Raw genomic sequence first — 16,030 nt, 5'->3', positions numbered from 1 at the left:
GAGAGAGGGCCGTCAGAGTTGCATTCTGAAGAGGACATGGTCGTTCCTCTCTGTCCCACTGTTCATCTTATATTCCTCTCCTGCACCCCTCTCTCTCTCTCTCCCTCTCTCTCTCACCGTGTCACTGCGTCTACATTCACCCACAAATTGGACCCTTGAAAGCCCAATCCTAACCCTCCAGTTGTTCCAGGGAGGGGGGGGGGGGGGAGAAGACAAAAGCAAGGGATGATCGATCTGTTAAAAGAGAGGGGCGTTGTCGTGGCGATCAGCCCGCCCTTGCCGGGGTCTGTTGTCTTGGCGACGCCGCAGGCATCGCCAGGGGCAACAGAATACCGGTGTCAATTAATTGTTTCGTAAAAACAACCTTTACCTTGCGGGCGCGTTCTTCAGCTTCCATTGTGGTGGGTCTCTCAAGACACAGTTTACAGACACACACACACCTACACACTGCTACACACACCCCTACACCCCCCTCCCCCCCACACACACACACATACACACACACACACACACACACTGTTTCTCGAGGCACACCAGTGTTTTAAGTGTCAGTAGCTGAACTCCGGCGTTCTTGACATGTTAATGAAACATCTTCAGATTAGAGTCTGCAGGGCTGTTGAATAGTTAAACAGCTGGACCGTAGCTTAGCTTAGCATAGTTTAGCACAGAGGACGCCTCGCTTTCCCTAAGGATTACCACGGGGTGGAGCTAGCATAGCATTAGCGCTACCTAGTGTTGCCCCGAAGGGCTCCAAAGGCCACGTTTTCTAGCATTAGCATTAGCGCTGGAACTCTGTAGCAGGGTCCTCGGGCTGTCTGGGAGAGGGAGAAGGGGAGGGAGGGGGAGAAGGGGAGGGAGGGGGAGAAGGGGAGGGAGGGGGAGAAGGGGAGGGGGGAGAAGGGGAGGGGGGAGAAGGGGAGGGGGGAGCGTGTCTGCGTGTCCTCAAATGTGGGTCCTCATCAGAGGCTTCATAATGCTCTGTCCCACACACCACACACACACCACACACACCACACACACACATACGGCACACAAACCACACACACACATACGGCACACACACCACACACACACATATCGCACACACACCACACACACACCACACACACACATACCGCACACACACCACACACACACCACACACACACATACCACACACACACCACACACACACATACCGCACACACACCACACACGCACAGTAAGGGGGCATACATGAACACTGTGGTGCTGCTCGATGTTCAAAGTCTCAACCGCTACATGAACTGTGTGCACACACAGTTCAGTCTCTCTCACTCCATCAGTCTCTCTCACTCCATCAGTGTCTCTCACTCCATCAGTCTCTCTCACTCCATCAGTCTCTCTCACTCCATCAGTCCCTCTCACTCCATCAGTCTCTCTCACTCCATCAGTCTCTCTCACTCCATCAGTCTCTCTCACTCCATCAGTCTCTCTCACTCCATCAGTCTCTCTCACTCCATCAGTCTCTCTCACTCCATCAGTCTCTCTCACTCCATCAGTTCCTCTCACTCCATCAGTCTCTCTCACTCCATCAGTCCCTCTCACTCCATCAGTTCCTCTCACTCCATCAGTCTCTCTCACTCCATCAGTCTCTCTCACTCCATCAGTCTCTCTCACTCCATCAGTCCCTCTCACTCCATCAGTCTCTCTCACTCCATCAGTCTCTCTCACTCCATCAGTTCCTCTCACTCCATCAGTCTCTCTCACTCCATCAGTCCCTCTCACTCCATCAGTTCCTCTCACTCCATCAGTCTCTCTCACTCCATCAGTCTCTCTCACTCCATCAGTCTCTCTCACTCCATCAGTCTCTCTCACTCCATCAGTCTCTCTCACTCCATCAGTCTCTCTCACTCCATCAGTCCCTCTCACTCCATCAGTCTCTCTCACTCCATCAGTTCCTCTCACTCCATCAGTCCCTCTCACTCCATCAGTTCCTCTCACTCCATCAGTCTCTCTCACTCCATCAGTTCCTCTCACTCCATCAGTCTCTCTCACTCCATCAGTCTCTCTCACTCCATCAGTCCCTCTCACTCCATCAGTCTCTCTCACTCCATCAGTCTCTCTCACTCCATCAGTCTCTCTCACTCCATCAGTCCCTCTCACTCCATCAGTTCCTCAGACCACTTTGTGTTTTCAGTTTCCCAGCCAGCTGTCCAGTCCAGCCCTCTGCATCTGCAGCCACAAACATTGAGTTCATCAAGTTGGGGTCATATACGAGTTTCCCATCACTGTGGACTGCCAAATGGACCGAAAGAAAGAAAGAGTGACACTTTAACTGGCATGTGTTTTCTCTCCTTGTTCCTCTCCCCTCCTCCCCCCTCCTCTCTCCTCTCCCCTCCTCTCCCTCTCCCCTCCTCTCTCCTTGTTCCTCTCCTCTACCCTCCTCCCCCCTCCTCTCTCCTCTACCCTCCCTCTTCCTCCCCCCTATCCCCCTCATCTCCTCTTCCCTCCTTCTCTTGTCTACCATTCTTCTCTACTCCTCCCCCCTCTCTCCACCACCCTACTCTCCTCCCCCTATCCCCTTCCACCTCTCTTTCCTCCTCCCTTCACTTCTTGTCTACCCTCCTCTCCTCCCCCTCTCCTCTTGTCTACCCCCCTCCCTCCTCCTCTCCTCCCCCTCTCCTCTTGTCTACCTTCCTCCTCTCCTCTTGTCTCCCCTCCTCCTTTCCTCTTGTCTCCCCTCCTCCTCTCCTCCCCCTCTCCCCTTGTCTCCTCTCCTCCTCCCCCTTTCCTATTGTCTCCTCCTCTCCCCCTCTCCTCTCCTCCTCCTCTCCACCTCTCCTCTCCTCCCCCTCTACCCTCCTCCCCTCCTCCTCTCCTCTTGTCTCCCCTCCTCCTCCTCTCCACCTCTCCTCTCCTCCCCCTCTACCCTCCTCCCCTCCTCCTCTCCTCCCCCTCTCCTGTCCTCCCTGCAGGTCCCGGCTGCAGGCCGGCTAATGGAGGCCGTGCGAGTGAAGATGAAGGAGAGGAAAGTGCTGACAGAAGAGCTGGCGCTGCTCGCAGCCCCAGTCAGCGAAAAAGCCTGACTCCCCGGGCAGGAGCTGGGAGAAACTGTCATCCTCTCCTCCTCCCTCCCTCCCTCCCTGCCCTCTCTCCCTCACTGTGTCGTCTCAGTGGGCGCTCGACCCAAGCAGAGAGCATCAGAGCCACAGAACCAATATTATTCCTTATATTTGTGGGAAAAGAGCTGCTGTCGAGAGAACGCTCGTGGACGCTCGCGCAGCAAACGAAGGGGAGGGGGGGAGGGAGGGAGGGAGGGAGGGAGGGAGGGAGGGAGGGAGGGAGGGAGGGAGGGAGGGAGGGAGGGAGGGAGGGAGGGAGGGAGGGAGGGAGGGAGGGAGGGAGGGAGGGAGGGAGGGAGGGAGGGAGGGAGGGAGGGAGGGAGGGAGGGAGGGAGGGAGGCCTGAGCCCTTTTGTAAATGAGCCCCTGACATCTGTGTTAGCAGTTAGCGCCAAGCTAATTTACAGTCTCTCCTTGTCTCTCTCTAGTCTCCCACACCCAAACAGCATCCAAGGGTGGGAAACTAGTGCTTACGCCAATGCTTAACTTACACAACATGTTTGACTTCTTTTCTCTTCTTCTTTCTTCTTCTTCTTCTTCTGCGGTTAGTCTTGGTGTGTACGCTGTGTGGACGGTCTTCTTCTTCTTCTGTGGTTGGTCTTTGTGTGTATGCTGTGTGGACGGTCTTCTTCTGTGGTTAGTCTTGGTGTGTACGCTGTGTGGACGGTCTTCTTCTGTGGTTAGTCTTGGTGTGTAAGCTGTGTGGACGGTCTTCTTCTGTGGTTAGTCTTGGTGTGTACGCTGTGTGGACGGGGGGAGGACCCTGGGGTGGAGGAGCAGCAGCAGCAGTGCCGACTCGACGCTTTGAGAAAGTCAGAGCAATCTGTTCAGTGAAGAGGGAGGGAGGGAGGGAGGGAGGGAGGGAGGGAGGGAGGGAGGGAGGGAGGGAGGGAGGGAGGGAGGGAGGGAGGGAGGGAGGGAGGGAGGGAGGGAGGGAGGGAGGGAGGGAGGGAGGGAGGGAGGGAGGGAGGGAGGGAGGGAGGGAGGGAGGGAGGGAGGGAGGGAGGGAGGGAAATAATTTGGAGCCATTGGACTCCACTTCAAATTTTTCCGATTGAAAATATGTGTGTGTTTTGCTTCTCAAACGAGTCGTACATACAAGCTGATTCTGCTTTATTAGGGAGGATTTTATGTTTGGTGTTTGACAATAACTTTTAATAAATGTTCTTTGTATTTGATATTGTCTGTGTGTCTCATTCCTAGTATGGTGTACGGTCACACGTGTGTGTGTGTGCGAGTGTGTGGGCAGGGTTATCATCAACCATGTGCACATGCAGGGTGCAGTTTCACCCCTGTCCTACAGAGGGCTCTAGTGTCGTCATGATTGACAGCTGGGAGGCCGACCACCAGCCAGGGTTTCAGTGGTAACGAGCGACCCCCTCTGTTAGCGTCACTAACGAGGGTCGGTGTGGGCACGGTCAGCCTCTCACCTACACCTACACACACACACACACACACACACACCTTGTTCCCAATAAGCTCTCCTCCTCACACACTCACACTGACTACCAGTTAACTAGGAGAGAGTTGTACCACCCTTGACACTGCTACCTACTACCCTTTCATCTCTCTCTTCCTCCTTCTCTCCCTCAATCTCTCCATCTCTCTCTCCTTTCTTCATTATTCATTTGGAATATCAAAGGATCGTATGGGTCTGGAGTGTCCTTGAGTCTGCATCCCAAGCTCTCCTCCTTCCTAATCACCCCATCACTCTTCTCCCTCTTCTCCCTCTTCTCCTCTCTCTCTCTCTCTCTCTCTCTCTCTCTCTCTCTCTCTCTCTCTCTCTCTCTGTCTCTCCCTCTCTCTCTGTTTCCCTCTCTGTCTCTCCCTCTCCAGACTTCCTTTTGTTTCCCTCATCCCCCTCTCCTTTTTCATGCACAATTAACAACCGTATGTAGAGACATCCGTTCAGGAACTGAAAGAATTCCACTTTTACTATTTTTTTTCATCCTTCCCTCCTTTCCTCTCTCCTTCCCAGATCCCTCCCATCCTCCTCCTTTCTTTTTCTCAAATGTATGCAAATGCTTTGCTTTTTTTCCTTTATCTTTTTCTAATAAAGGATTAAGCCAAGATGAAGAGTGTCTGTGTGTGTGTGTGCATGTCTCTCTCTCTCTGCAACAGCGGGACCAATTTACCCTGTTCAGGGGGGGCCCTGGTGCTTAATTATCGTTCATTAACATAGTATGCATCTCTTCCTATCCTCTGTCCCCTGAGACGACTATTGTCAATATTTGTCCCAAATACATTCTCATCCCCCCATGTGTTTGTCTCTCTTCCCCTCTCTCTCTGTCTTGCTCTTTTTCTCTCTGTCTTGTGTTCTGTCTCTCCCTATGTCTCTCACCCACAGTTTCTCTCTTCCCCACTGTCTCTCTCCCTCTCTGCCCCCTCCTCCTCCAGGAGTCTCAGCTAATGACAGACATTAATAACTGAAGACTCCTCGTGGCTCTTGGGGGAAACAGCACCAGCAAGTCGCCGGGTAAATGAGGGACCCCCCTCCCCTCCTATTTTTTGTCTTTCTTCTCTCTCTCTGCTCCCCACTCTCTCTGATGCGTAGTCAGTCCAGGACCCCAGGTCCTCTTGCTGTTCCTGTGACCTCGTCTCCCCTCCCCGGAGGTTCATTACCCTGTCCCTGCCGTCCCTGCCTCCTCCCCCCCTCCCCTCTGCACAGGGAAACAGATGTTTAAACATTTTAAACGCACTGTCTTTACCCTTCTACCTACAGCTCCATGTTGTTCCCTCAAACACATGTACACACATACACACTCACACATCATCACACACACACACATAAACAAGTACACACACACACACTGCCTCACTGTCTCTGTCTCAAGCTCTCTTTTAGACTAATCCACTTTGAGTGTCATCTACTTTTTCCACTTCTCTCTCTCCTCCATTCCTCTCCCTCCCTGTCTCCCTCCCTCTCCCTCCCTCTTCTCTCTTGTACTAGTCTCTCATTAGGACAGTTGTCTCCAGGGAGCCACTTTGATCAGTAGTTCCAAATTCAAACTTTTCCCTCCTCTCCCTCCCTCTCTCTCCCCCCCCTCCTTCGCTCTCACTATCTCTGTCACACTCAGTCTTTCCCTCCCCCCCCCCCCCCTTCCCTCTCCCTACTTATTTCACACACATCCTCTCTCCCCCTCTTTGTCTTCCTGGTTTAATCCACCTGTCCCAGTTCTTCTTTTGTTCCGGAGGCTTCTGTGAGCGCCGGGCTCCTGGAGGAGTAGAAGGGGCCGGGGTCGGGAGTTGACTGCGAGGCCGATCGATGATGAGGGGTCCGGGTGGTCGTGGATGCCCCCCTCCGGAGCTCTGAAGCCCTCTCCCTGTGCATGTGTGTGTATGAGTGTGTGTGTATTTATATATCTATGTGTGCGTGTGGATGTGTACTTGCGTGTGTGAGTACATGTGTGTGTGTGAGTATGTGTGTGTGACATGCAAGTGCTCGGACTACAAAGCAACGTGGGATTAGAGCCAGGGATGGATGGGGGCTCCTGAAGCTGCAGAGAGAGGAGACCCAAGAGGAGAGGAGAGAGTCTGGGGAGAGGAGAGGAGAGAGTCTGGGGAGAGAGGAGACCCAAGAGGAGAGGAGAGAGTCTGGGGAGAGAGGAGAGAGGAGACCCAAGAGGAGAGGAGAGAGTCTGGGGAGAAAGGAGAGGAGAGAGTCTGGGGAGAGAGGAGAGAGGAGACCCAAGAGGAGAGGAGAGAGTCTGGGGAGAGGAGACCCAAGAGGAGAGGAGAGAGTCTGGGGAGAGAGGAGACCCAAGAGGAGAGGAGAGAGTCTGGGGAGAGAGGAGACCCAAGAGGAGAGGAGAGAGTCTGGGGAGAGGAGAGGAGAGAGTCTGGGGAGAGAGGAGAGAGGAGACCCAAGAGGAGAGGAGAGAGTCTGGGGAGAGGAGACCCAAGAGGAGAGGAGAGAGTCTGGGGAGAGAGGAGACCCAAGAGGAGAGGAGAGAGTCTGGGGAGAGAGGAGACCCAAGAGGAGAGGAGAGAGTCTGGGGAGAGGAGAGGAGAGAGTCTGGGGAGAGAGGAGACCCAAGAGGAGAGGAGAGAGTCTGGGGAGAGGAGAGGAGAGAGTCTGGGGAGAGGAGAGGAGAGAGTCTGGGGAGAGAGGAGACCCAAGAGGAGAGGAGAGAGTCTGGGGAGAGAGGAGAGAGGAGACCCAAGAGGAGAGGAGAGAGTCTGGGGAGAGAGGAGAGAGGAGACCCAAGAGGAGAGGAGAGAGTCTGGGGAGAGAGGAGAGAGGAGACCCAAGAGGAGAGGAGAGAGTCTGGGGAGAGAGGAGAGAGGAGACCCAAGAGGAGAGGAGAGAGTCTGGGGAGAGGAGAGGAGAGAGTCTGGGGAGAGAGGAGACCCAAGAGGAGAGGAGAGAGTCTGGGGAGAGAGGAGACCCAAGAGGAGAGGAGAGAGTCTGGGGAGACCCAAGAGGAGAGGAGACCCAAGAGGAGAGGAGAGAGTCTGGGGAGAGGAGAGGAGAGAGTCTGGGGAGAGGAGAGAGTCTGGGGAGAGAGGAGAGAGTCTGGGGAGAGAGGAGAGAGTCTGGGGAGAGAGGAGAGAGTCTGGGGAGAGAGGAGAGGAGAGAGTCTGGGGAGAGAGGAGAGAGTCTGGGGAGAGAGGAGAGGAGAGAGTCTGGGGAGAGAGGAGAGAGTCTGGGGAGAGAGGAGAGGAGAGAGAGGGGGAAGGGAGGGGAGGGGAGGGGAGGGGAGGGGAGGGGAGGGGAGGGGAGGGGAGGGGAGGGGAGGGGAGGGGAGAGGAGAGGAGAGGAGAGGAGAGGAGAGGAGAGGAGAGGAGAGAGGAGTCAGACAACATTGAGCCCTCCCCCCGACACACTTTCACTCACAACATCAACGTCTTTCTCTCAGGGATGCCAAAATAGGCCCTGCTTTGATATGACACACACACATGCTCTCACACACAGATACACACACTCGCTCTCACACACACAGAGATACACTTACTCTCTCTTTCACACGCACAGGCACACTCTTGGCTCAGTCTTGAAAAGCAGGTGAGGTATGTGACACCCAGCCAAGTGGATTGTCACATGTTTAATTCAGGACGTGTTCACCATTGGGGCTCAGTGGAGCGCATTTGTTGATCAGTTTCCAAAGCCTCATGTGTTTCTCTGTAGGACTCAGGGAAACTGGCCAGGTCCAGATCACAGAGAAGGTACAATCAGTTCTACTAACAACATCATTTAAAATCACTTTTACCTTTTAATTTCAATCTTATCGCAGCCTACCTGAAGACAATTCTAATCTCCAACAAATTCTTCTCAGATAAAACGAATACTCTTACATAATTATTGCAAAATAAAAACAACAAAACTGTTTAATACAGAATGACCTCCCCCCACCCTCACCTATGTTGCCTAAATCCAGAATGTGTCACCTGTCTCTGGACCGGAGTGAGGGGGTCTGGCTGGATGGGAGTGAGGGGGTCTGGCTGGATGGGAGTGAGGGGGTCTGGCTGGATGGGAGTGAGGGGGTCTGGCTGGATGGGAGTGAGGGGGTCTGGCTGGATGGGAGTGAGGGGGTCTGGCTGGATGGGATTGAGGGGGTCTGGCTGGATGGGAGTGAGGGGGTCTGGCTGGATGGGAGTGAGGGGGTCTGGCTGGATGGGAGTGAGGGGGTCTGGCTGGATGGGAGTGAGGGGGTCTGGCTGGATGGGAGTGAGGGGGTCTGGCTGGATGGGAGTGAGGGGGTCTGGCTGGATGGGAGTGAGGGGGTCTGGCTGGATGGGAGTGAGGGGGTCTGGCTGGATGGGAGTGAGGGGGTCTGGCTGGATGGGAGTGAGGGGGTCTGGCTGGATGGGAGTGAGGGGGTCTGGCTGGATGGGAGTGAGGGGGTCTGGCTGGATGGGAGTGAGGGGGTCTGGCTGGAGTGTCCGGGCACAAGCAGGCCCCTGATCTCCGGCTGCAACAGGATTATGTCTGGACATGGCCTCCTCCCTCCATCTCCGCCCCCCTTCCTCCTCTCCTTTCTCTCCCCCCTCTCCTCTCTCCCCCCACTCCCCCTTCTCCTTTCTCTCTCCCCCTGCTCTCTCCCCCCACTCCCCCTCTCCTTGCTCTCCCCCCTCTCCTCCATCTCCTACCTCTCCTCTGGAAGCAGGATGAGATGAAAAGCGTTGGCACTCGAGGAAGCGGAGCGGAGGTTTTAATGCTCTGTGATAAGACTGAGACAGAGTGGGGGAGGGAAGGGGAGGAGGGGTGGAAAGAGAGGAGGGGGGAGGGAGAGAAGGGGAGGGGGGATGGAGAGAGAGGAGGGGGGAGGGAGAGAGAGGAGGGGTGGAAAGAGAGAAGGGGAGGAGGGGTGGAAAGAGAGGAGGGGGGAGGGAGAGAAGGGGAGGGGGGAGGGAGAGAGAGGAGGGGGGAGGGAGAGAGAGGAGGGGGGAGGGAGAGAAGGGGGGGAGGCGGAGAGAGGAGGGGGGATGGAGAGAGAGGAGGGGGGATGGAGAGAGAGGAGGGGGGAGGGAGAGAAGGGGGGAGGCGGAGAGAGGAGGAATGTTCCCTAGGTCTATAGTTTATCCTCTAAGGACCCCTGGAGTCACAAAAGCCGCTGTCTTCTATCGCTTCCTCTCTCCCTCCCTCTCTCTCTTTTTCTCCCTCCCTCTCTCTCCCTCCCTCTCGCTCCCTCTCTCTTTCTCTCCCTCCCTCTCTCTCCCTCTCTCTCTCTCTTTCTCTCCCTCCCTCTCTCTCCCTCCCTCTCCCTCCCTCCCTCCCTCCCTCCCTCCCCCCCTGGACCATGCTAAGCCCTGAGCTCTCTGCAGCTCTGGCCTGTCTTTGTTGACTGTGCTCCATGAGAGAGAGGGAGGGGAGGATGAGAGAGGTGAAGATATGAAGAGAGAATGAGAGGTGAACAGAGGATGAAAGAGGAAATGGTGACTAACCCTGAGAATGTTCAAAAGAGAAAAAAAGGAGGTAAAGACAGGAAGGAGGGAGGGAGAGAGAAGGAGGGGGGAGAGAACCTGCTGATCTGTGCTCTAATCCACCTTCTGTCCCCAAACAGAGGAGAGTGGAGGTGGAGGGTGTGGAGGTGGTGGGCTGGAGGTGTGGAGGTGGTGGGCTGGAGGTGTGGAGGTGGTGGGCTGGAGGTGTGGAGGTGGTGGGCTCGAGGTGTGGAGGTGGTGGGCTGGAGGTGTGGAGGTGGGGGGCTGGAGGTGTGGAGGTGGTGGGCTGGAGGTGTGGAGGTGGGGGGTTGGAGGTGTGGAGGTGGTGGGCTGGAGGTTTGGAGGTGGGGGGTTGGAGGTGTGGAGGTGGGGGGCTGGAGGTGTGGAGGTGGGGGGCTGGAGGTGTGGAGGTGGTGGGCTGGAGGTGGGGGGCTGGAGGTGTGGAGGTGGGGGGCTGGAGGTGTGGAGGTGGGGGGCTGGAGGTGTGGAGGTGGGGGGCTGGAGGTGTGGGGTTGTTTCGGGGATGGGATCAGAGAGTCTGACCTGAGCTAGGGTTAGCTAGTTTGACCTGACCCTAACCCTAACCCTGAGCTAGGACTACCAAGTCCAACCCAACCTTCAAACCAGCGCAGGGCTGTCCAATCCTGGTCCTCAGGGGCCACTGTTAAGAATGTTTGAGATGTTCAGATGTTTCCCTGCTCCAGCACACCTGGTTCAAATGAATGGGTCCTTATCAAGCTCTGTGGAAGCTGAGTAATGACCATTCATTTGAATCAGGTGTGCTGGAGCAGGGAAACATCTAAAACATGCAGGACAGCGGCCCCTGAGGACCAGCCCTGAGCTAAAGTCTTTAGAGCAGGGACAACATCAGACCAGACACACACACATACAATGAGGCTGCTTCTCTAGCCTCAGTGATCTCAGCTTCCAAATACACAAACACCAGGATTCCTTTGTGTTCTCTGGTGAGTAAAACAACAAACAGCTATACCTTGGTCTGGTCTGAGGTCTAGCCCAAAGCTCCTCACTCACACACACACCACCTTGACGAAGTTCTCCAAACCCTCATTAGTGGTTGAAGTGAATGTTAGAAGCAGCCCCCACATACTCACATGCACATACACACCTCAGGTAATCACTCTTAATGAATTCAGCCCCCTACCCCATCCCTCACTCCATCTCTCCTCTCTCCTCCACCTCTCCAGCACAGTGGCCCCAACAACAAAGGACTGTTTGTTTGCATAACATTAGAGGTACACACACACAGACACACACACAGACACACACAGACACACAGACACACACAGACACACACAGACACAGACACACACAGACACACGCAGACACACACAGACACACACAGACACAGACACACACAGACACACACACAGACACACACAGACACACACAGACACACACACAGACACACACAGACACACAGACACACACAGACACACACAGACACAGACACACACAGACACACGCAGACACACACAGACACACACACAGACACAGACACACACAGACACACACAGACACACACAGACACACAGACACAGACACACACAGACACACACACAGACACACACAGACACACACACAGAGACACACACAGACACAGACACACACAGACACACACACAGACACACACAGACACACACACAGACACACACACAGACACACACAGACACACAGACACACAGACACACAGACACACACAGACACAGACACACACAGACACACACAGACACACAGACACACACAGACACACGCAGACACACACAGACACACACACAGACACACACAGACACACACACAGACACACACAGACACACACACAGAGACACACACAGACACAGACACACACAGACACACACACAGACACACACAGACACACACACAGACACACACACAGACACACACAGACACACAGACACACAGACACACAGACACACACAGACACACACACAGACACACACAGACACACACACAGAGACACACACACACACAGACACACACAGACACACACAGACACACAGACACACACAGACACAGACACACACACAGACACACACAGACACACACAGACACAGACACACACAGACACACAGACACACACAGACACACACAGACACACAGACACAGACACACACAGACACAGACACACACAGACACACACACACACACAGACACACACAGACACACAGACACAGACACACACAGACACACAGACACAGACACACACACACACAGACACACACAGAGACACAGTGCTGGGCGGTCAGCAGGGCTGTGCAGGTAGGGTTGTCTGGGCAACACTGGGACCAATTAACTCTGAGCTGCATTTGCATGTTTGAGTGGGCCAGTTAGGGTTGGTGTTTCTATACCCTCCACACATACACACATGACCAAGGTGTGTGTTTGTCTCCTTCGTGTCTGTGTGTGTGTGTGTGTGTGTGTGTGTGTGTGTGTGTGTGTGTGTGTGTGTGTGACAAATGACCACAGTTTCATCTGCTGACATGGCCCATCTTGCAATTTCCACCTACGCTCTCTCTCTCTCACACACACACACACACCTCTCTCACACACACACACACCTCTCTCTCTCTCACACACACACACACACCTCTCTCTCTCTCTCACACACACACACACCTCTCTCTCTCTCACACACACACACACACCTCTCTCTCTCACACACAGCCTGTTCTCCGTCCTGTATCACTCTCTCACCGTGACCATCCAAGGTGTGCAGATGATGGTCCTAGTCCACTGTGCTGCAGCTGTCCTGCATCCAGCACGCTCGCTTTGGTTATTGATGTCCATGTATGTGGGACATGACCTCAGTTCTGTGTTTACATGAGGTTATACTGGCCTGCTTTGATTTAAACACATTGGTTTGAGTGATCAGTCAATGTAATATTGATCAAATATCAAGGCTGAGACTGTTTTATGATTTACAATGGGGTGGGATCACTGTGGGATTGGATGCCTTAAAGGGATAGTTCACATTCTTTTTTACAGTTTGGTTATCATCCAAACTTGTAGATTAATGTGAATTTTTTGAAAATTGACTGTTCCTTTAAAATATAACATAGAATTCTTGATGTGGTCTTACATTCATTTTAAATCCAATAAAGGCATGGCAGATCATTAAAGACATTATACATTTCGTATTATAGAGTTAGGGTCAGAACATTATTTTATAATGATTTATTTTGAGATTTATGTTCGAGCTGCCGGCTGATGGTTAACTAGTGTTGCTGTTCAGGGATGTTCAGGGATGTTCAGGGATGTTCAAACTATATTCTCTGTTTTAGGAGGATCTTTTCTCCTCTCTTCTCCCCTTTTTTCAACCTTTTTAGAAAAAAAAGCTAAAATATTTTTTGACCCTTTAGATTAAAAAAATAATAGTTTTGAATAAAAAAAATTAAAAAAAGTTAAGTTTAAGGTAAATGTTGAAAAAATATTTTCACCAAAAAGTGTGATATTTTATTTCCGAAAGGTAGTACATGATGAGGACTTGACTTGATGATTGTTCTCTGCTCTGTATTAGGATGTGCTGTTCTTCTCTCCTCCTCTCCTCTCACTTTTTTCCAGAAATATTTTTTTCAACATTTCGAAACTTTTGTCCACAAATTTTTTCGAAAAAATATTTTAAAAATATTTAGTTTCAAAAGGTTTAAAAAATATTTTCCCAAAAAGGATTCGAAATTGTGTAGAAGGATTGATTGATAGTGGAGGGATAATTTCTTTCAGACATGACTTCCACACTTGAGATGTTAAAGTTGAAGAGAGCTCTCAGTATGTATTTTACTGTCGTGTGATTGTAAAAATATGATATCAAAGTCTAACGAAATTTGTAATTGTTCAGTTTGTGGCTGTAGTTGGTAGCATCAAACCAGTAGAGCTTAACATGCTGTTTAACAACTCCCCCAGTAGATGGCGCCCAAGCCACGTCCAATCCTCTCTTAAGCATCTCTTGGTGCACTTTCAGTAAACGTCCACAAGATGACGGTACTGATTCAAGAACGAGCTTTTTGCTCTAAAGGCAAATTATTCATTATTCTGACAAACCTCATCCAATCCTTCTCCCCTCCCCCCTTCTCCTCCAGGTCGGGTTGGCTAGTCACACATGCAGCTGTCTGTTTTGGTCATGTTTATACTGCTAACAGGGGGCGCTTAATGGAATTAAATTGATTTTAGTCACATCGGCCAAGCAGCGCCCTAGCCATTTTAATTACCTACATTATTCACATCTAGGTTTCAGCCCTGAGTCATAGCTCTGTTTGTGTGTGCTGTGCCCCACACACACATATGGTTGGCACGCACGCACGCGCACCACCTCCTACTGCAAATTTGTCACGCAGGCTACAAAGCGAGCGTTTCGTCCAGGAATATTTATGCAGTCTAATAGAATGACTAACCGTTTAAAGTTGAGAAACATTCCAGCTTGGTAATAGATTCGACACACGGTCTTCTGATCTTGTTGTGTTGCAGCAGGCTGGAAAGTTAGTTAGATTTAACCAGGAGCGATTCTAGCATCAGACCTTTAGGGGGGCTCAGCCCCCAATGAGAATGTGACATGAATACAGTACCTTGCAAAAGTGTTAAACATCCTTGCTAATACATCACTAATTTCACTGTATGACAACTAATACATCTATTTATTATTATGCAAAATATTGAATGAAAAAACTAAGAACGTCCCTGGCTTCAGGAACTATCAGCATCAAATGAAATGAATTGTTTTAACACGTTAGAGCACTAAAACCTAAGATAGTAATAATAATTAACTTGTATTATTGTTTGTAGGGGTGCTGAGATGAAATTGAGGTATGCTTGAGCACCTCTAAAAATAGTCTGAAATTGCCACTGGATTGAACATCGTCTGAGCCGCTTGTGATCAGGCAGAATGAGGGGCTTCTCCTAGCTAAACTTTCATAGTGATTGCCTTGTAAAGGTAAACTGATTTATTCCAATATTTGTTAACAAGCCGCGTATCCCACGGGGTTTTCAACTCAAGAAGCATATTGTTGTGATTGTATTGCCTATAAAGATGTCGCGGTTATCGGGCTCGCATGCAGAGCGGCTTTTGGCCAAATGGGATGAATACCACCACCGTCTCACCATCTGCTGCAGAGATGCTAAAACTGTGTGAGTGCTTTCATCTAGCTGTTAGTGAAGAGCTAGTTACTTCAGCAATAAACCACTCGATAACTTTAATTGTGTTCTGAATAGTTTTAGAAACTAGTATGCATATTTGTTTTATGCTTGGCTAAGGTGTATGCAGTACTTTTAAATGAACACGTGGTTGGAGTTTAAAAGTCTAGAATTGAAAAAAAACAGACAACTAAACCTGCCTTAGATTAATCAGGGACCAGTCTTGTCTGAGGAGGGGGAGGGGGAATAATCTGTGCCCGCTCCGCGTGCCCTGCCCCGGCTATTCTCCGCTCTCCACAGACGCTCCCTGGAGCGCCGCGTGGGCGCTGTCCAGGGTGCTGAACTCTGCCGCTCGGTGCTGAAAGGCGCTGCGCAGCCGGCCTGTAGACGTCGTCCGTTCACTTCTGAACAGACTGCTTGGATGCAGTCCATGGTGTCAAGAAACGTCGTCACCAAACGGCTTATGCACATAAGTGCTTAAGCGGTTGATTTTTGTAGTTTTTTGGTGGGTTTACTTGTAGGCCATATAGGCGCACGCGAGGACAACGGGGATTCGCCCAGTGCCAGTACTGGAAACATTGTGAAGTAATTTAAATCCCGCGCTAAAGGTCTCTGGGCGTTCCTGTCCTTTCCCGAATCACAGGTTGTTTTATCTGTTGACAAAAAATGGTGTGATTGTTATAACGACGCTAACGTTGCTTTGGCGTGCTTCTCTTGTCATCCTGGCTTGGGGCCGGGTCGGCTTTGCCGCGGGAGGAGAAGCGGCGGAAGTGCCAACCGTTTGTCTACGCTGCCGCTTTAAAGGGGACTGGCTACGGTGTGCCTACGTCACCGGCGTGTCGGCATGTGGGTTTGGCTCTCAGTATTCTGATACTCATCCCCCGCGCGCAGGAGATTCCC

The 16,030-nt window shown here is 51.9% G+C and overlaps 1 protein-coding gene across 3 annotated transcripts in view; it reads left to right on the top strand.

The window, feature by feature from the left end:
• The window catches only part of cntln (centlein, centrosomal protein), a 104,460-nt gene extending 101,211 nt beyond the window's left edge, over positions 1-3,249 (top strand). For all 3 annotated transcript variants that reach the window (XM_084687153.1, XM_084687152.1, XM_084687154.1), the window contains one exon: positions 2,937-3,249. In XM_084687153.1, the coding sequence (XP_084543279.1) occupies positions 2,937-3,047 (111 nt within the window). In that variant the 3' untranslated portion in view covers positions 3,048-3,249. The remainder of the gene's footprint in view (positions 1-2,936) is intronic.
• Positions 3,250-16,030: the final 12,781 nt, after the last annotated feature.

This window comes from Hypomesus nipponensis, chromosome 22 (assembly GCF_054491055.1).
Source record: "Hypomesus nipponensis isolate SF chromosome 22, ASM5449105v1, whole genome shotgun sequence".
In the NCBI taxonomy this organism is placed as follows: Eukaryota; Metazoa; Chordata; class Actinopteri; order Osmeriformes; family Osmeridae; genus Hypomesus; species Hypomesus nipponensis.
This window is presented reverse-complemented; position numbering and strand designations above follow the sequence as displayed.